Raw genomic sequence first — 21,163 nt, forward strand, 5'->3', positions numbered from 1 at the left:
AGGCCAATGATACCTCACGTTACAATGTGGAACTTTACTGTGTTGATAAAACTCTCGTAGTTCGATAGATATATAGACTGCCCCTGAAAATGGATCGAAAGGAGCCAGAAACAGCTTTAGACTGTAATATGATGGTGCTTTTATGCCTTATAATAAATATTTCCGGCTGTGAAAGTACCTTTAGAAATGAAATTGAACAAAAAAGAGAAAAAACATATAGTCTGATCTGAAACTATTACCATAGAAGGCATTCCACTCGTAATTGCACAAATTTTTCTTAGCATGACCAACAAAACTCTTATCACTCCCCTAGAACCTTTTAGTTACATGGTTTCCACCATTACAGATATGTAATTATTATACCTCTTTAAGAAGATAGAATAACTGGCTAACAAAAGCCCTTAATAGTTAAGAAGTATGTCATGCATTCAAAAGACCCTAATCCGTGGATACGGTTCAAACAAACTCCAGTGATAACAACGGAAGATCTGTACAACGTTCCATTATTAAACTGTCACTGCATCAAAGGCGCGATTACATTTCGTCTATGTCGTTTTGATTTCTTTTTTTTAATATTGAAAATTTTCAAAAATCGATGCGATGAGATGAGATGAGATGAGATGAGCTTTAGCTACTTAAGTGCTGGATCATTTGTATTGGTATGCTAACACATTTCTGAGCTTTGTTGATTCTAGAAACCAAGTGCAACTTTCTTAATTCTGGTAAAGATAAGTCTGGTTTACTTTCTCAAACAGGAAACAGTTTGGTATAACATATTTTGTATCTTTCTCTGAATTCTTTTTGCTTTGTGCTTTCTATTGGCTTTATTGGTTTCTATCTTCACAGAAGACAAAAACAACAACAACTTGGGAACAGGAGCTTCAATAGTTTGCAAGACACTTCAAGAAAAACATAGGTTTACATCTAAATTGCTAGGTGTAATTTGTTTTGAAAACAGGCATATCTAAATACCGAAAAAGATCACAAACATGGTTGCTCCACAAAGTAAAAGAAAGAGAGACGATGAGTCTCCTTTAGTAAGACAGGATGCTACCGAAGCACCAGCCAAATCTGCATTGAGTAAATCCGAGGAAATCTCATTTCCAAGAGGTGGTTCTTCTGCTTTATCCCCATTGGAAGTTAAGCAGGTTGGTAACGAAGTGGTTGCTGATGTTTTATTTGGCAAGGATGAATCAGCTACTGGTGCAGAGGGCCCAACGAAGAAGAAAAAGAAGAATGCTAAGAATAATTTTGATCAAATTACCACAGGTGATGATGAAGAAAAAGAGGACAAGACTGATTTAATTGAGCATTTTGGAATGAAACAAATGACCAAAGGGACCATTGTCTTGGGTCAAATCCAATCGATCAGCAAACATGAACTGAAAATATCTTTGGTGGACGGTTTGCATGGTTACGTCTCATTAACAGATATCTCTGAACAAATGACCAAGATTTTGGAAAATTTGGACGAATCCATGGAAAGCGATGATGAAAAAAATGAGGACTCAGAATACGATTCTTCAGATGATGAAAGCGACATAACAACTCCTAAAGAATTACCTGATCTCAATAAATATTTCAAAATAGGCCAATGGTTGAGGTGCATGGTACAAAATAACAGCGCTTTAGAATCAAACAAGAACAAAAAGTTAGACTTATCCATCGAACCCTCTGTAGTAAACGTGTTTGAAGATGATGATTTAGCTAAAAACTGTCCACTACAGTGTTCGTTGAAAAGTATAGAAGATCACGGTGCCATTCTTGATATCGGTATTGAGAACTTAACAGGTTTTATCTCAAAGAAGGATATACCTGAATTCAGTTCTTTGTTACCAGGTATGGTGTTCTTAGCTACAGTGACGAAAAGATCTGGTAGAACTGTAAATGTCAACTTGGATTTGGCCAGTAAAAACACCAAGGTCGAAAAGATCTCTTCCATAGATGCCATCGTGCCGGGTCAATCGATTGACTTTTTACCTCAAACTATCACAAATCACGGTGTTATCGGTAAAGCCTTCGGTCTAATAACTGCATTTTTGCCATTGCCACATTCCAATTTCTTTACGGTAGAGGATTTGAAGCATCACTACTCCATTGGTGACTTAGTCAATGCTAGAATTTTGGCAACCACTATAGTGAAAAGCGGCGATAAAGTTGCTGTCGTTTCCACACAACCTCATATCATCTCATTGCATCCAAAATTACAGGAGACCGAAGCGTTAGAATCTTTCCCCGTTGGCTATATCTTCGATTCTTGCACAGTTAAAGGCAGGGATAGTCAATTTTTCTACGTATCAATCAACAATGAACAGGTGGGACAAATTCATTTGTCAAAGGCAGGAGAAACTGAACCAACGGGAACTGTGAAAGCAAGAATACTCGGCTATAACAATGTAGATAAACTTTACACATTGACGTCTGATCCAGCCTTACTTGATGTCAAATACCTAAGATCGTCCGATATTCCAGCAGGCGAAGTTTTGAGCGCTTGTGAGATTGTCACAGTGTCAGGAAAAGGTATTGAATTAAAAATTTTCAATGATCAATTTAAGGCATTTGTTCCTCCCTTACACATATCTGATACCAGACTTGTGTATCCTGAAAGAAAATTCAAAATTGGTTCAAAGGTTAAAGGTAGAGTTCTCAATGTCGATTCTGTGGGCCGTGTCACTGTGACATTGAAAAAGTCTATTGTAAATGCAGACGAAGAATCTGTGACGTTAGTCTGCAAAAATGATGATATTCAGACTGTTGAAAGTCAAGAATTGAAAACAATTGGTACTGTTGAAATATTCAAGCCTAATGGTTGTGTTATCTCGTTCTTTAATAATATCAAAGCTTTCGTTCCAAACAAAGAAATTTCAGAAGCATTTGTAAAGAAACCACAAGAACACTTAAGACTAGGACAAAGTGTTTTGGTTAAAATTTTGAATCATGACTTCGAAAGAAACAGAATTATTGCTTCTTGTAAAATTTCAGCAGAGTCTTCTTCCAAGCAAAAGAGTGCTATTGAATCTTTAGTTGTCGGTAAATCTATCATCGATGCAATTGTTATTGAAAAGACTAAAGATTCCGTCATCGTAGAATCTAAAGATTCAGGGTTGCGCGGTGTTATTTACACCGGCCATTTGTCAGATGATAGAATTGAACAAAACAGAGCTTCGCAGAAAAAGTTAAAGATTAACTCTGAAGTTAGAGGTTTGGTTTTGGACAAGGACATCAGGACTCATGTGTTCAACATGTCCTGTAAAAAATCATTGATTAAAGATGCTGAAGACGGTACCCTTCCTTTAAGTTTTTCCGACATCAAAAATAAAGACAAAACAGAACCGATGCATGGTTACGTTAAATCTGTTTCTGACCGTGGTGTTTTTGTTGCATTCAATGGTAAATTTGTCGGTTTGGTTTTACCAAGTTATGCAGCAGAAACCAGAGATATTGATATTCATAAGAAATACTACATCAATCAATCCGTGACCGTGTATTTATTGAGAACAGATGAGGAACATGAAAGATTTTTATTGACTATTTTAAAACAAAAGACCGATGTTAAGAAGATCAATTCATCTGTAATTAACCCAGTCGACAAGTCTATCAAAGATTTGTCGGACTTCACTATCGGTAAGGTTACAAAGGCTACAATTACATCAGTTAAGAAGAACCAGCTTAACGTTACGTTGGCTGATAATGTACATGGTCGTATCAGTATTTCTGAAGTTTTCGACAGTTTCGAAGATATCAAAGAACAAAAGGCACCATTAAGTGTGTACAAGAAAAATGATTCACTCTCAGTCAGAGTTATCGGGTTCCACGATATTAAAAGCCGTAAATTCTTACCAATTTCTCACACAACATCCAAGAGCCATCTAGTCGAACTGAGCGCAAAGCCATCTTCATTAACTTCTCCAGTTTCCGAAAAGAAACTCAAGGACTTCACTCCAGAGCAAACAACCTTTGGATTCATTAATAATTATAGCAACGATACCGCATGGTTGACTATCACTCCTACTGTCAAGGCCAAACTACCAATCTTTGAGATCTCAGATGAAGGTCATGACTTTTCCTTACCAATTGAAGAGAAATACCCAATAGGTACAGCTGTCAGAGTAACCGTCAAATCTATTGATACTGAGCATGATTCACTAGTTGTTTCTGCTAGATCGCACGCCATCTCCTCTATTTCAGAAATTAAAGAAGGCGATGTTCTACCTGCTAGGGTAATTTCTGTTCAGGATACTTACGTTTTATTGTCTTTAGGTAAAGATGTTACTGGTGTTTCATTCATAACCGATGCTTTAGATGATTATTCTCTATCGTTGAAAGATGTCTATGACTCCAAAAAGAAGAACATTGTTTCCGCCACAGTTTTGAATGTTGACATAGACAATAACAAGATCAATTTATCCTTGCGTTCTTCTTCTCCAAAGGACCGTACCATCATCTCCTCCTCTGAATTGAAGAGAGGTGATATTGTTCGTGGTTTTGTTAAATCTATCACTGACAAAGGTGTTTTTATTAGTTTGAGCAGTGTATTGCAAGCATTCGTTCCAGTTTCCAAGCTTACGGATGCCTTTATCAAGGATTGGAAGAAATTTTTCAGAAGAGGTCAAAGTGTTGTCGGTAAGGTTGTGAACTGTGATAATGATGATCGCGTACTATTAACTTTGAGGGAATCTGAAGTCAACGGTCAATTGAACGTATTAAAATCATACTCTGATATTAATGTGGGCGATATTTTCCAAGGTTCTGTGAAGAATGTTACTGACTTTGGTGTTTTCGTAAAGTTGGACGGTACAGTCAACGTAACTGGTTTGGCCCACAAAAGTGAAGTCGCTGACGCTAAAATAGATAATTTACAAAACCTTTTCGGTGAAGGTGACAAAGTTAAAGCAATCGTCTTAAAGACCAATCCTGAAAAGAAGCAAATATCTCTAGGTTTGAAGGCTTCATACTTCACTAACGAGAAGCCTGAAACCGTTGAAGAAGGTAATGAAGAAGAAGAAGAGCTCGAAGGTGTAGATGATCTAGATATCGATATGGAAGATGGACAGAAGGAAAGCGATGCTTCCGACAAAGATGAAGACAAAGATGAAGACCAAGATGAGATCATGGACGATGCTCAATTTGGACATTCCGATTCAGAAGCGGAAGACACAACTAGACCTAAAAATTCTGCCCCAGTCAGCACTGACGGACTTTCATTGAGTACCGGATTCGATTGGACTGCAAGCATCCTTGACCAAGCTCAAGACGAAGAAGAATCCTCCGAAGAAGATGAGGACTTCATTAAATCTAGGAAGCAAAAGAAGAAGAAGACTCAGATTGTTCAAGATAAGACTGTTGATATCAACACCAGGATTCCAGAATCCGTAGGCGACTTTGAACGTTTAATCATGGGTAATCCAAACTCTTCCGTGGTATGGATGAACTACATGGCTTTCCATTTACAACTAAGTGAAGTCGAAAAAGCCCGTGAGATCGTTGAACGTGCACTGAAGACCATCAATTTCAGAGAGGAATCTGAAAAGCTTAACATATGGATTGCTTCACTCAATTTGGAGAATACTTTCGGTACCGAAGAAACAGTTGAAGATGTTTTCACTAAGGCGTGCCAGTACATGGACTCCTTTACGATGCATATGAAACTATTGTCTATCTATCAAATGAGTGAGAAGATAGAAAAGGCCAAGGAACTTTTCAAAATAACTGCAAAGAAATTCGGAAGTGAAAAGGTATCAATATGGGTCGCTTGGGGTGAATTTTTGATTGACAACAATTTAATAGACGAGGCTCATGAAGTTCTAGGAAACTCTTTAAAATCCCTACCAACACGTAACCATATCGAAGTAGTCAGAAAGTTTGCACAATTAGAATTCAGTAAAGGTGACCCAGAACAAGGTCGTTCCTTATTTGAAGGTCTTTTGGCAGATGCTCCAAAGAGAGTCGATCTATGGAATGTGTACATTGATCAAGAAATTAAACATGGTGAAAAATCCAAGGCTGAGGATCTCTTTGAAAGAGTTATCACTAAAAAGATCACTAGAAAACAAGCAAAGTTCTTTTTCAACAAGTGGTTACAATTTGAAGAACAGAAGGACGATCAAAAACTGGTCGACTATGTTAAAGCCAAGGCTGCTGAATATGTTAAAAAGAACAAATCGGCGGACACCGAGTAAAACTAAAGTATATCGCACATTACTATTGTCATTATAATTATTGTACATTATTAAATTTAGGAAACGCATCTAACAGACGGTCTTTTCATTGTTGTTGGTGAAAAGACAATGTTTGTTGTGCATTGGACATAATTTTATAAACTTTTAAAATCCTGTATATTTAAAAAAATTAAAGACGTTACAATAGTCATAGCAGGTTCTAACCATGACACAAAAGGACAAAAGTATTGCAAGCAACTATGGAAGGGTCTCCAGTGAGAGTATGTGCTCACCATAAGCTTTTGATATTAACTTTAGCAATAACATTGTGGTCTTGGTTCTCGGGAATATCACGTTCGGGTGAAGATATCCTTGGTGACAGTTTAAGGTCATACAAAATTTGTGTGAGTAACAATATTTCGGAGAAACAATGTCTAGATTACTTCAAAATTCATACTCTTGAAAGGGCAGCGGGCAAGTTTTCCAAGAATAAGCTTACAGATATTCATACTTGTTATGCAAAGCAGGAAGAAAGGCTGTCTGCAGCGCAATTGACCACCGTAAGTCAGAGTATGCAATATTTTGAAGAGTGTTTTCTGGGTGATGTATTGACACAAGAAAGTAAAACCTTCAGAGTATGGCCGTACATTATAATTCTGGGTGGATCAATATTAGGGTGGGGATTAATTAAGATGAAATTGCTTGAAAACGAATTTCAACAAGAGAAGAACAAAATAGAGGATCTGAAAGAGCAAATCAATAAATTGACAGAGGAGACGACTTCAAAACAGAAAATGATGACAGAGCAGCTAAATAGAACCAATCAAAAGGTATTTGAATTGGAATATGATAATGAAATTTGGGAGAAAATCCATGAAATGGAACAAGTTCAAACAAGGGTGCAATTGCTGTTAGAGCAAACAAAAAAAGAGTTGAAGTATGAAACATCAAGGATTAACAATAATTTAAGCTCTTTAACAACGGTAAGTTCGAAGGACACCAAGTCACCCTTTGTCATTCAAGAGAAAGAAAAGGGATTGTTATTCGACATGACCACAAAGAAGGGGTTAGATAGATGGAGGGATTACGTTAGTAAAAGTGATCAGAAAGAAAAAATAGAAATAAAAGCACCACAACTCACTCCATTGTCATTCTCGCCAATTTCTCCAGATTTGAGTAAGGTTAATCTTTTTGACAAAAATGGAAAACCTTTCAGAAGGGTATTCTTACCTGGAACAGGTTGGGTAGCAAGAGACACATGCATTCAAATCATGAAAGGTGCCAGTAGCCCAAAGACCGGTGAAAATACAAATTCTATCACGTATTAAGGTATGTACAGGAGAAGTATGATTAAGATGTATATATACACATATATAAATGATGCGCAAACTCGAATGCCAACAAAATTCTTGTAAAGACGATAATGAAACCCGAAAATTATGCTAAGATGGGTACGCTTTAATTCTAATCCTCGTTTTCATCGTAGAAATCCACTAATAAAGATGGTTTAAATGGCCACAGTGCAAATACTTTTGCAATTTCATCAATTTCCAAATACGTCAACTCGTAAGGTTTTTTCTTCAATAAGACTGGATCCAAACGAGAAATGAACCAATCACGAGCCCCATGCCCCAAAATTTCAATCATCTCTTCTACTGGTTTGGATTTAAGGATCATTAACTTTTGCGTTACGAAATCCCAATGGTCCAAATCTATGCTGTGATCCCTAGGGTTGATTTCAACAAGTGAAAGATCGTCTGGACTTTTATTATCTGAGGGAATTATCACGGGATCAAACTTCTCTATGCAATCTGGAAGGAACTTTTTTACTGAGTTTTCAGAAGTCGCAACGAGCTTTGTATTAGTAGCTAATTCGGATAGAAGAGTAAGCCTGTTTCTGTCTTTGTTTGAAAATGGTGCGAATAATTTCCTTGCAGTTTGCTGAGGTATCCAAACTAACATCTTGACCAGACCAAATCTTTGCATCCAATTCTGGTTCGCTATACACTGCAAATATTGCACGTATAGCTGTTCACCCTTTTTATTGGTCAAATTGGCAGCGATCAAGAATTCATTGTGAATATGATCTCTTTTCTGCATGCTAGGAGTAAGGACTCTGTCTTCATTTGTCATTTCTAAAAATGTCTCCCATTTATATGGATTTTTATTGTAATTAACCATCGATGGGTGATCCTTCAAAGTTGCTTGATACAACTCCACAAATTTCAATCGATCCTCTAACAGGACATGCTTCTTTGGTTTCAGTCTTTCATTAAGTATGACTGATTGAATCAAAGGCCCGGCGTATATATCCAGTATTTGTAAGCTTTCAGACTTGTAGTATGATTCTAAATTCAACTTGTCTAATATTTGGTTTATTACCTTGGGGTTTTTCTCAAATTGACTTCCATAACTGGTATGAATCTTATTTGCTAGTGGTAGAACCGACTTCAGAAACGAACTCTTGGTCATGATTAGGAAAAATTCTGTAGTGTATTTGACAATAGAGAACGGATATTGTATATTGGAGCACAGAACTCATATAGAAGGTGCCAGTTCCATCCAATGAGTGCAGATCTGCTGTGACTTGTTTACAACTTTCATCTGGACAAAATGAAGCGATGAGTTGAAATATGAGCTTTTCCATTTTTCAATTCGGAATTTTATAGTGATGATGACGCTGGTGTTATAAAGACACCTAGGATAGTTGCGAACTATAAGCTATGATCATCAGAAGTTTCAAACTATTTTAAGTAGTTACTCCCTGATAGTATACAGTAGTACTTTAACATGACTTGCAATGCATTAAGCCAAATTCAGCGTTAGTCTGGACGTTTCCACGTGATCAAAACTCGCTTCAAATTACATAATGGAGGAAATCGTGAAATTGGAAATAATGTTCGACGGAAAATGTTTAGCTATCTAGATGTACAGTGAAAGTAAAATGAATGGTTGACCCAATTGGTGTGACACATACGACAAGGGGTCTCTCAAAAGACAGTAAACATTCAGTTTTAGTACAGTATCCCACAATGGGTCCGATAATCAGAATTAACAAACCCAAGGAGCCTGAATCAGGCGGTGGAACGGAACCTAAACTAAAAAAGATCAAGTTAAAGACTGGAGGAAGCAGTTCCAGCAGCAATAATTCCAAGCCTGCACCAAAGCTTAAAATCAAACTGAAAAAGCGTGATAATCAAGAGGATAAAGATATCAGCAATAATAATAATGTGGGCACTTCGAAGGGAAGCTCGCGGCCCATGAAGTTAAAAATCAATCTAAAAAAACGGGAAGATTCACATCCACAATTAGTGCCGCACTCCCAATCGCATCAGCAGCAGCAGCAGCGCAAAAGTACGAGTGTTGTCAAGACTCCTAAGTTCAGAATCAAACCTGTACGAGTTCCCGGTGAAGGGTACGATTCTGAGGCCAGTGATGTAGAGGATGATCCGCTAATCGAGGAAGGTATAATTCTAAGAGTATTACCAGATTTGAGTGCAGAATTCGTTAAAAACTCTATAGAGAGTGGTGATTACTCTGATGTCAGTATCAAATGGAAGGGTGAGAGACACGCGGTTGTGAAAGTGAATGGGGTGCAATATGGTGCTGTATTAGTCAACTTGCCAAGTATAATCGAAGTTAACAAGAGTGTTGACAGAAAGAACTTATTGAAGACGTTTGACGTTAGTCAGATGTTAATATGTGTTCGTACAGTGAATAAGGAAGAAGAAGTGTTTTCTTTGCAAGTAAGCGATACGGAAGATCTTACTAAGAAACATTTTGAAGAGTATCAGAAGGAAATTACCGAGCAACGGAAACAGCAACTCAGAGGGTACAATGGCGGCCCATTGACTGATGCTGAAAGTAAAAACATCGAACAAATCATAAACAAGCGTTACGATTATAAGCATGGTATCACCCCTCCTTTGTATAATGCTCGCAACCGTCGCTTCAGACATAGGATGGGACCAACTGCCTTTGATTATGTGGAACGTACTGTTGAAAAATTATTGAAATTAGATGCTGAAGCTGAAGAGTTCGGGTACGAGCTAGTTAATGAGGATGCAATTCAACAGCAAAGGTCTACAAGTGCAGCAGATCTTGCACATTATCAAAAGGCTGGTGAGCATATGGATGAAACATCTTCTGTTGGCTACAGCCAAGAGATCAAACCACATCATGTTACAGGTGCCGCGGAAGAAGATGAGGAAGAGGATCATGAAGAAGATCTTGAATTGGAATTGGAACAAGCTCTACAAACAGAAACTACTGATGGTTCTATACCGGCAAGCATGGTTAATGGACCGGCTGGAGCAGCGATGTCTACAGATACTGGCAGTGTTGTAAGACCAGGACAACTTCTTGAGGAGACCGGTGATGACGTTGAACAAGATAACGGTGATGATGAAGACGAAGAGGAGGAGGACGAAGAGGAAGAAGAGGAGGAAGAAGAGGATGAAGAAGAGGAGGATGAAGAGAACGGTGCTGATGGATTATCCGGATCAGTTACAACAGGAACAACTAAGTCACGTGTCTCAGACAACGATGGTGCTAACGAAGAAGAGCAACACAGAGAATTATTACTTGATGAATTGAGGGAACTAGAAAGTACGTTAGAATTAAACCGGAATAAAGCCAGTAGGACTACGAATCCGTTGTTAAAGACAAGATTCTTAGAAAGTATCAAGAAGCTTGAGAAAGAAGTTGAATTGAAACGAAAACAGTTAGGAGAACCAGTTGTTGTAGACGATGCAGGAAATGTACAGACAGCTCAAGACATCTCAGAAAACGTACCCGATACTGAAGCCGGTGCAGTATCGAACAAGGCCGCAATCAGAAATGGCAGCGTTAGTAGCGGTGGTAGTGGCGTAACCGGATCGGCATCAATTCCAAACAATGCTACGATTACCAATGGAGTGGAAAACATTGGTACCGAAGGGAATCTTTATGAGGAGGAGGATGAACTAGAAGAAGAGGAAGAAGAGGAGGAGGAGGAAGAGGAGGGAGAAGAAGAGGAAGAAGAAGAGGAAGAGGAACAGGAAGAGCAACGGCCGGACGAAGAACCGCAACAAGGACAAGAAGCAAGACAAGGTACTGAAGAACTTGATCAAGATGACATGGATATGATGCTTCTTTTCGGAGCGGATAACGATTAGGTTTGAACTGAGAGAAAAGAAACCACTAAAAGAAAAACAAAAACAGAAAAAAAATCAATACCCGAAGAGACAATAAGAGATACGTGATGATTTAGCATGTTATCTGAGTTTGGAATAGCATTACAGCTTCCCATGCTCTACAAGGGTGAACGATATGACTGAATGCCTGAACGAATGCGTGAATGAGTTGTGTAATCTGAATGTATAACTGAATTTATCTAGAAGCATTTTTTTTTTTTTTAAATTCTTTAAAGGGAAGTAGAAACAAGAATCAAGACAGGCAAGGAAGTAATGGATGGAGATCAATGGGAAACACGGGGCAACAACAAGAGGAAAATTACGAATGCGAACCTCTTCTCGTTTGCCGAAGCCTCTTGACGACGGCACACAAAGGGAAAGAGGCAGCAGGTGTTAAGAGGCACCTCACTTCGCCGTTTCTTTTTACTGCCTACAGAGCGGCTGAAAGAAAAAGGCCCTGCCATGTACATCTCAAAAAGGTGAATTGCGCAAAAGAAGAGCCAAAGCCCAATGATTGACCCAGTGAAGACATAACATTTATAGAGAGTTAAGAATCACAGAATGGGAATGAGGGAAAATACCCGAATTATAATGGGTTAACTAAGTCCTGTTTTAGAACCGTTCCTGGTGGTCGCAAAAGAAAAAAAAAAAAAAAAAAAAGAGAGAGAGAAAGAGAAGCACAACTTAATTTCACCTCGACATCTTATGATATGGTAATTAGGAAAAAAAAGTACTACTGTCGGATTGATAGAGAATAGAACAGAATTGATTACTTAACTAACCAGTTTTGATCCCGTCTAATTCCGCAATCAAATACGGTCATGTATCTTGTCAACGTAAAAAAAAAAAATTGGAATTAGCTTTTGCCAAATGAGTGGGGCAAATAACCTCGTACACATACATAGAACATGAGATTAACACAGAGAAAGGCAGCTTTTCTTTTCAAAGACCATTCTCTAATTTCCAATTTCCCCTTCCTTCTCTTCCATTTCCTATCTGGTACAGCTACATAACATATAACGTAACATAGCAAAAACCCCCCTACCGATGTGTTCAGTTCCGAGAGAGACGGAGAATGAGTATTTAATCTACTCTACTAGTCACACTACTGCCTGCACTAGTGAACGATCAGAAATCAAAAGCCTAGTTGCACAGGGCAACAAATGATGTAGAAATAGAACAGAGAAGTGATAGAATCGGTGGAAAGAAAGAATAAGCAGAAATAAAAAAAAGAGGTATCCACACGTTACTTCCTATGCATCTAAGGCCCGGCACAGAATCAGCATAGCAGCAAGTCATACTTAGTCTTACCTCAGTCTCTAATTCACTCTCTGTGCCTTTCTTGTTTCACTTAATTTCTCACAAGACGAATGGGATGGGGGGGGGGGGGGTCTGTCACTATATCCATTCAATCCATATCAGATTCCACTGTACACTTGCATGTACTGCGCACATCCCTAAAATGTATATCCATATCTATGTATCTTATATACACACATGCAGCACGTCATCTTGTATATTCCGCAGCTATTGTCCAGTTCCATCCCGACATACTCTTAACGCCTCAAACGTATGTCTTAAACTTGCCTTAAAGTGTGCTTTAAACCCATGTTTTAAGCCCCAGTGCCAGTCAAAATTCACACAGAAAGCATGATTACAAAAGCGAATAATTTACACAAAAAAAAAATTTTTTTTTGTGTTACGCTGTAAAACATAAACAAAATAACTTTAGTAAACGGAAACGGAGAAGGGAAATAAACACAGAAAACAACAGAACCGTTGTGCATACAGGCTTTGCGTGTGTTTAAGGTAACTTCCTTCGGTTGGTATTTTACTTTTCGGATAGTCTGCAGTGCCATATCGTCGGCGGCTAAGCAGTACTTTTTCTGTTTTTTGTTTATCCTTTAGCTTCGGCTTGAATTAAGAATTGCTTTGCTCTCTTTGCTAGTGACAAGCGTTTTTATTACTGGTAATAGTATTAGTATTAGTGTTGCGATAGGCCTGTTTTGGCAATGGATTTAGAGTTCAGTCCTCCCAGGAGGGAATATACGCGTGAAGAGATTAATCGTTGCTACCTGCGGTGGCAGCAGCTTCGTAACGAACATGGTGCGAATGTCGAGTCTATGAAGGAGTACCAGTACTATACGGCTGTGTTGAGGATGGCTGCCAGACAACAGCAGCAGCGACAACAACAACAACAACAACAACAGCAGCAGCAGCAATTGCAGAATGCAACAACAGCAGCAGCAGCTAGTTCGGCTTCGCCGAATAACATACCGACTCCGTCTGCTTATACCCCTGGCAGTAATGGTATGGGCCCTGTAGCAGCAACAGCGGTACCACCACCACATATGTCACCACAGGTAGGACCTCAGCCGATCGCGCCGGCTTCTGGTCTAACAGTAGGAGTGAATACGCCAGCTAGCACCAATTCTAATTCTAATTCTAATTCTAATAATAATAATAATAATAATAACGCGTCATCATCACGGTCTTTGTTCACAGATGAACAGTCGCTCTTGTTGAAGGCACAGATCCAATCTCTTAAGATGATGGCTAACCACATGGTCGTACCACCAGAGATTATGATGGTCATTGATCGGTCTTTGACCAATTTACTGGATTTCAAATCCATTCTACTGGCGTTGAGTGCCGATTTACAAGCTCATAATGCTGGCCAGCAGATGCAACCTCCAGTACAACAACAACAACAACAACAACAACAACAGAATAATGTACCGCAGCAGAAGCTTTCGCCTCAGGTACGCCAAGGCGTGAAGAAACCAGTACAGAAGGTTCGTCAACCCAAAAAGGGTAAGGTGGAATCACCAGTAGCAGCAGCTTCGCAACCACTTGTACAAAATAACATGCCTGCTCAACTGGTAAATACCACGGCAAATATAAACCCAGCTTCTCCTATAGTGACGTCAGAACCCACTCCTATGGCAGTTCAGTCCCCAATGGTGGAACCTTCGCGCCCTATTTCTCCTCCTATTCCGGACCAGGACCCCCCAAAACAAGAACCTCCCGCTCTTTTATCCACATACAAGAAGCAACATGAAGATATAGAAAAGTACATCGACGTAGCTTCACCGCATATTATGGTGGATTGTTTCTCGTACCCAGAACAAGGCGGCATTCCAGGCTCCACACCGTTGGTACCACCAATTAGTTATACGGATCTTCTTAACCAACAAAATCTTTCTATCACCCCCAGTCTGTTACCCGTTGGTCTGGATCCAAGGTCTGCTATGGAAACTTACCAAACTCTCATCGCTTTGGATTTAGATACATCACTGGATTTTTGTTTGCAACAACTATTAGAATCAGATTCTCAAGTAAAGGATAAAGGGGAATTGATTATGGACTATAATGCAATGCAGTTACTTCCTTTACAAAAAGCTATTAGAGGTTATGTATTGTCATTTGAATGGTATCAAAGCACACTTCTCACTAATATTCATCCTAACTTTTTATCCAAAAATCGTGGTTTAAACATTCAAGATGCTTTGTTGACTAGAGAATTGTTTAAATCACGAGAATTACAACAGTACGAAAAACAACAACTTGAAAAATCTTCTAAATTGAATTCAATCTTGGACCGTTGTAAATCGATACATGATTTGAGAATAGATAAAAAAGCTCAGCGTGTTAAGTTAGGTCACAGGTTGATAAACTTACACACGAACTTGGAAAAAGAAGAATTGAAAAGAATTGAAAGAAATGCCAAACAACGTTTGCAAGCATTGAAAGCTAACGATGAAGAAGCATATATTAAGTTGTTGGATCAGACAAAGGACACAAGAATTACGCATTTGTTGAAACAGACTAACACTTTCTTGGATTCTTTAACCAAAGCTGTTAAGGATCAACAGTCTTTCACTAAAGATAAGATCGAATCTCACCTTGACACTCAGGAACTTAGCGAAGACAACGTGGGTGATAAAAACGGAGCAGACTCTGATGATGACTTGGAACGTGAGAGAATCGATTATTATGAAGTTGCTCATAGTATCAAGGAAGAAGTGAAACAACAACCATCCATCCTTGTAGGTGGTACTTTGAAAGAATATCAATTGAAAGGTCTACAGTGGATGGTGTCTCTTTTCAATAACCACTTGAACGGTATCTTAGCAGACGAAATGGGTCTAGGTAAAACTATTCAAACAATTTCTCTTTTAACCTACTTGTACGAAGCTAAGGGGGTCCATGGTCCATTTTTAGTTATTGTTCCGTTATCCACTTTGACCAACTGGAATGCAGAGTTTGATAAATGGGCACCTAAGTTGCGGAAGATAGCTTTCAAGGGTCCTCCAATGGAACGTAAACCTAAACAAGCGTTAATCAAAAATCGTGAATTTGATGTAGTGTTAACAACCTTCGAATATATTATCAAAGAGCGTCCATTACTTTCTAAGATAAAATGGGTTCACACAATTATTGATGAGGGTCACAGAATGAAGAACGCTCAATCTAAGCTTTCTTTAACTTTGAACACATATTATCATTCTGATTATCGTTTGATTTTGACTGGTACCCCTTTACAGAATAATTTGCCAGAACTATGGGCCCTTTTAAACTTCGTTTTGCCAAAAATTTTCAATTCTGTGAAATCTTTCGATGAATGGTTCAATACACCGTTTGCAAACACTGGTGGTCAAGACAAGATAGCATTGAGCGAAGAAGAAACTTTATTGGTCATTAGAAGATTACATAAGGTACTCAGACCTTTCTTGCTTCGTCGTTTAAAGAAAGATGTTGAAAAAGATCTTCCTGATAAAGTAGAAAAGGTTTTGAAATGTAAGATGAGTGCATTACAACACAAATTATACCAACAGATGTTGAAGCATCGTAGGCTATTCATTTTTGATGATTCAAGTAACCAGAAGTTCTCTAGTTCTCGTGGGTTTAACAATCAAATCATGCAACTCAGGAAGATTTGTAATCATCCGTTCGTATTCGAAGAAGTGGAAGATCAAATCAATCCAGCAAGGGAAACGAACGATACCATTTGGAGAAGTGCCGGTAAATTCGAACTGCTAGAACGTATTTTACCAAAGTTCAAGGCTACCGGTCATAGAGTTCTAATTTTCTTCCAAATGACGCAAGTTATGGATATCATGGAAGATTTCTTGAGATATCTTGACATGAAATACTTAAGATTAGACGGTCATACTAAATCTGATGATCGTACTGCATTATTAAACACTTTCAATGCCCCAAACTCTGATTATTTCTGTTTCCTTTTATCTACAAGAGCTGGTGGTTTAGGTTTAAATTTGCAAACTGCAGATACCGTTATCATTTTTGATACTGATTGGAATCCTCACCAGGATTTACAGGCCCAAGACAGAGCTCATAGAATCGGTCAAAAGAATGAAGTGCGTATTCTTAGATTAATTACAGACAATTCAGTGGAAGAAGCAATTCTTGATAAGGCGCATGCCAAATTGGACATTGACGGAAAAGTTATTCAAGCAGGTAAGTTTGATAACAAATCAACAGCTGAAGAACAAGAGGCATTATTGAGATCGTTACTAGAAGCTGAGGAAGAGGAAAAGAAAAGACGTGAGTTAGGCATTGAAGAAGAAGAGCAGTTGGATGATAACGAACTCAATGAAATCTTGGCGAGAAACGAAAATGAAATAAAAGTATTCCAGGAGTTGGATGCTCAAAGGATCAGAACACAGATGGAAAACGGTATAACAAACAGACTTATGGAGAACTCAGAGCTTCCTGAATGTTACAATGTTGACATTGAAGCAAAGCTTGCAGAAGAGGAAAAGCAGAACGTGTTTGTTGGAGGAAGAGGTAATAGAGAGAGAAGAACTGCGCACTACTCTGATGAATTATCTGAAGAACAATGGTTAAGGCAATTTGAAGTCAGTGAAAATGAAGATGAAGAAGGTGACGCTGGCCCAAAGAGAAGGAGAAGGAGAGCCGCTGAAAATAATGCTAAAAGGGCAAAACTTGAGACAAACAAAGAACTTGACGGTCCAGCTACAGGAACGGAAAATACTCCTGTTTTAGATCCGCAAGAATCAAATGGAGACTCTGCTCCATCTGGTGTTATTGCCGGTAAAACTTCAATTAAGACTGCAAAGAAGACCAGCAAGGGTAGGAAGAAAACTTCAACTGCCGTTCGTAAGAATGGCAGAAACTATCTGCGTTCAGCAGATAATGCTACAAAAACTTTGAAAGAAAGACAAGAAATTAGTCAAAAAGCTCGTGAATTGTACGACTATGCTGTATACTATAGAAATGCCGATGATAGAAGACTTTCAGATATTTTCCTAGTGAAACCATCCAAACGACTCTATCCAGACTATTATTTGTTGATCAAATATCCTGCCGCATTTGAAAATGTCATGAAACACATTGATCTGAATGTTTATGATTCTTTGAAACAGGTTGTCGAAGATTTCCATTTGATTTTTGCCAACGCTAGAATATACAACACAGAAGATTCAATCATATTTAGGGACTCATTGGAGTTGGAAGATGCAGTGATCGCGAAGTGGAAAGAAATGACAAACGAACAAGAAGAGGTGGACTTTAGTGAATTTGATGAAGAGTTTGCAACTCCACCCTTGATACCACCATCTACACCTGTATAGTGTTTTTTTTTGGAAGAAGATCACGGAGACTACACTACATAAACTATAAAACATATAGCTAACTAAACACTAATTAAAAATGTAATCATACCTAACATAATAATAGATATTTGAAATTTCAATCCTTTTCCATGTAGGGCTGATAATCTTCGTAATGTTCAAACTAAAACGAATAGAAATCATATTAGACAGTTGGTGGAACAGGCCATGCCAATATAATAGGTGGTTAGCATTGGCTTTGCGTAACCGACACATGACAAAGCATATAAAGGAATACTGAGCCTAATCTACTGTTTGCTTGTAATCAGATCAAGAGGTCCCTGGTGTATTATTACTGCCGAAGATATACAGCCAACGGAGACCATTACACGTGACTTGTGGTCTCTGATGCCATAATAAAATAGGAAGGGCATAAATTTCTCCTTTTTCTTTTTATGACAACAATAAGCTTCTATGGCCAAGTTGGTAAGGCGCCACACTAGTAATGTGGAGATCATCAGTTCGACTCTGGTTGGAAGCATTTTTTTGAATTTAATAAATGCTCAAAAGAAAAAAGGCTGGCGTTTGGGCTTAATCTTTACAGCAAAAGAGTCCATATCCAGTTATCAAAACTGTTGTATTACATGTGCTACATGTGTTACTAATTGTATACCTGTATAAGTTTTTTTAAAAATGTGTTACACGAACACATCTTCTGACGTGATTATCTATTCGCCACGGTAAATGTGGTAAGGAGATGCTTGGTTGGAAGCAAATACCAAAACATCAGCGATGACAGTATTAGGTTTTCTTGAAGTGGCATAAACGATCAAGTCAGCAATGTCATCTGCATATAGAGGAGTAGTACCTTTGTAAACCTGTTTAGCACGATCGGCATCACCCTTGTATCTAACTAGAGAGAACTCAGTTTCGACATTACCTGGAGCAATCTCAATGACCCTAATACCAGTATTGATTAATTCTTTTCTCAAAGACTGAGTGAACGCTCTGACAGCATGCTTCGAAGCACAATAGATAGAACCAGTTGGATATGCATCTCTACCGGCAACAGAACCTAAGTTAACGATGTCACCGGAATTCTTTGCTTTGAAAATAGGCAAAACAGCTTGGGTAACGTTGATAAGGGCAACAACGTTAGTATCTATCATACCTTTGATGTCCTCGCTACTGATGGTACCGACAACATCAGATCCCAAAGCTTTACCGGCATTGTTAATCAAAATATCGATATCCTTGAATTCTTCCGGCAAGTTATCAATGAAAGGTTGAATCTTCTCAGTTTCAGTGACGTCCAATTGACCGATATATACTTTAGCTTGTGGGTATTCAGCATTGATTTTTTCCTTCAATTCTTCCAACTTAGCCAACCTTCTTGCTGCTAAGATCAATTTGACATTACCGTTAGCAGCATCTAGATATTCCAATGCTGTGGCTTGACCAATACCTGCAGAAGCACCGGTAATGAAAATTGTCTTGTTTTGCAATCTTTCAGCAGCCTTTCTACCTTGAGACATGATTAACGAGTATTGATGTGTATTGGGCTATTATATATAGAATGCGACAGCACTAAGCGCAGCTTACAGGGCACTATCTTTCCAGAATTGAATTCGAGCAATTGCTTTTAGCTAATAAAGGTTGTAAGTGAAAAAAGGAAGATCAAAGGTTCTTAAATTATCCTCGAACTGATTTGAACTTTGTATTTATATATGCAGTACGTGAGGTTTGAAATACAAGATCAGCCAAGAATAAGGGTAAATAATACACCGCTTACGGTTTTCGCTATCAAGAGCCTGAAGACTTCGATTCCAGCTGAGTCCAATATCAACTGTATCGTCCAGGACTAATGACAAAAAGCTGATCTAGTCACAATAGCTAAAGGGGAAAAAGACTTTCAAAACCTTTATCTAATGCGGATTTCGATATCAGAATTTGACTCGAACACTTTGAAGTCACCTCGGAATAATTCTTCAAGTCATTATACGTAAACTATCTGAGGACTGTGGAATTCGAGCGCCGTACATTGAGAGCGTAGTCCTTAGGACCGTCTGTTAGTGGCTGCAAAACGTCCTTATATTCGGAAGTAGAGTTAATTCCTATGATAATATTGTTGCTTCCTCGTGCGCATATTAGCCTTCCCATTTCGTCTCTTATCTATTTTCCGGGTAACAGCATGTGTTTTCAAGCGGGAAAAAGTTATGGACAAAACCGGAGTCGAACCGATGACCTCTTCCTTGCAAGGGAAGCGCGCTACCAACTGCGCCATTTGCCCACAGAAGTCGTGATATGTTGTATTCACATTAAACTTTATCCGGGAGTAAAAACCACGTGATTATCAGGTCAGTTCTCCATGGTATGAGATATGATATGATACTCCGTGGATCAAATTCTCCCAGTGTCCAGAAATAAACGCCAGGGGATGCATAAAGTTCAGCCTTATATTCTTCAAGATAAGAAGTATTTACAGACAGGCTCTTGAATAGCCAACGCGGTATCCATTGTTGGCCGGATTTTTCTCTTTGTTATGTGAAAAAATAAAATACAATGCAAATTCAACTGGAAAATTCAAATGTACGGAGGACATTTATTGAGCAGAATCAGTCTTCCAACTCCCCCTATTAGGTTAGTTTTCAATTAAGCTGTCACTGAAATTACATTGATACTTGATATTTGAACTTAATCATTCAATAGTCAAACAAAAGCCACTGATAGCATGCCATTGAACAATGTCAGAAGACCAGATTTGGTCGCTACTTATAACCACACACCGGCTCCAAAGGGGTTATACAGCTCTTCCTCCTCCTCCCAAGGTATGCTAAGTCAATCTATGCCAATGGCTGCTATGTTCATGAAAAACAAGTTCCTTGCATGGTTTGCTGTTTTGACTACGTGGCACGTATTCCTTACTTCCCAACCAGATCCATCCAACCCAACTGATTCACCATTCATGAAAATCGGTATGGCTGTATTAGCTGTTGGTATGAATTACTTAGGATTGTTCTTCCCAGGTACTCAACCTCCTCCACTCGGTGTTGTTCCTAAAGCCACTTCCGATTCATCGGCTACTACAACTGCTTGAATCAACAAGATCCCCCGAGAAGAGAAAATAAAAACAAATCTGCTGATACGCTCTCCCTGCTTCCTCTACCCAATATATGATATCAGGTATATCTAATGTTAATTTAAGATATGTATAAATCTGCATGTAACAAACTTA

At 38.6% G+C, this 21,163-nt stretch overlaps 7 protein-coding genes and 2 non-coding genes across 9 annotated transcripts; 6 read left to right on the forward strand and 3 right to left on the reverse strand.

Moving 5' to 3' along the window:
* Positions 1–989: 989 nt before the first annotated feature.
* RRP5 (Rrp5p) lies at positions 990–6,179 on the forward strand (the record flags this gene model as incomplete). Its single annotated transcript, XM_451897.1, has 1 exon — positions 990–6,179. The coding sequence occupies one exon, from the start codon at positions 990–992 to the stop codon at positions 6,177–6,179; it is 5,190 nt and encodes a 1,729-aa protein (XP_451897.1).
* A 239-nt stretch (positions 6,180–6,418) lies between these two features.
* Positions 6,419–7,486, forward strand: KLLA0_B08261g (uncharacterized protein; the record flags this gene model as incomplete). The annotated part of the gene is made up of 1 exon (XM_451898.1): positions 6,419–7,486. The coding sequence occupies one exon, from the start codon at positions 6,419–6,421 to the stop codon at positions 7,484–7,486; it is 1,068 nt and encodes a 355-aa protein (XP_451898.1).
* A 136-nt stretch (positions 7,487–7,622) lies between these two features.
* MTF1 (RNA polymerase specificity factor) lies at positions 7,623–8,630 on the reverse strand (the record flags this gene model as incomplete). Its single annotated transcript, XM_451899.1, has 1 exon — positions 7,623–8,630. One exon carries the CDS (start codon positions 8,628–8,630, stop codon positions 7,623–7,625), a length of 1,008 nt encoding a protein of 335 aa, XP_451899.1.
* Positions 8,631–9,106: 476 nt separating this feature from the next.
* TAF7 (TATA-binding protein-associated factor TAF7) lies at positions 9,107–11,314 on the forward strand (the record flags this gene model as incomplete). Its single annotated transcript, XM_451900.1, has 1 exon — positions 9,107–11,314. The coding sequence occupies one exon, from the start codon at positions 9,107–9,109 to the stop codon at positions 11,312–11,314; it is 2,208 nt and encodes a 735-aa protein (XP_451900.1).
* A 2,030-nt stretch (positions 11,315–13,344) lies between these two features.
* Positions 13,345–17,949, forward strand: SNF2 (SWI/SNF catalytic subunit SNF2; the record flags this gene model as incomplete). Its single annotated transcript, XM_451901.1, has 1 exon — positions 13,345–17,949. One exon carries the CDS (start codon positions 13,345–13,347, stop codon positions 17,947–17,949), a length of 4,605 nt encoding a protein of 1,534 aa, XP_451901.1.
* A 447-nt stretch (positions 17,950–18,396) lies between these two features.
* On the forward strand, positions 18,397–18,469 carry KLLA0_B08349r. Its single transcript has one exon. It is a non-coding gene; the product is annotated as a tRNA-Thr (tRNA).
* A 187-nt stretch (positions 18,470–18,656) lies between these two features.
* Positions 18,657–19,463, reverse strand: ORA1 (oxidoreductase; the record flags this gene model as incomplete). Its single annotated transcript, XM_451902.1, has 1 exon — positions 18,657–19,463. One exon carries the CDS (start codon positions 19,461–19,463, stop codon positions 18,657–18,659), a length of 807 nt encoding a protein of 268 aa, XP_451902.1.
* A 682-nt stretch (positions 19,464–20,145) lies between these two features.
* Positions 20,146–20,218, reverse strand: KLLA0_B08393r. The gene has a single exon. It is a non-coding gene; the product is annotated as a tRNA-Ala (tRNA).
* A 441-nt stretch (positions 20,219–20,659) lies between these two features.
* On the forward strand, positions 20,660–21,025 carry KLLA0_B08415g (uncharacterized protein; the record flags this gene model as incomplete). The annotated part of the gene is made up of 1 exon (XM_451903.1): positions 20,660–21,025. The coding sequence occupies one exon, from the start codon at positions 20,660–20,662 to the stop codon at positions 21,023–21,025; it is 366 nt and encodes a 121-aa protein (XP_451903.1).
* Positions 21,026–21,163: the final 138 nt, after the last annotated feature.

This window comes from Kluyveromyces lactis (genome assembly GCF_000002515.2).
Source record: "Kluyveromyces lactis strain NRRL Y-1140 chromosome B complete sequence".
Taxonomy (NCBI): Eukaryota; Fungi; Ascomycota; class Saccharomycetes; order Saccharomycetales; family Saccharomycetaceae; genus Kluyveromyces; species Kluyveromyces lactis.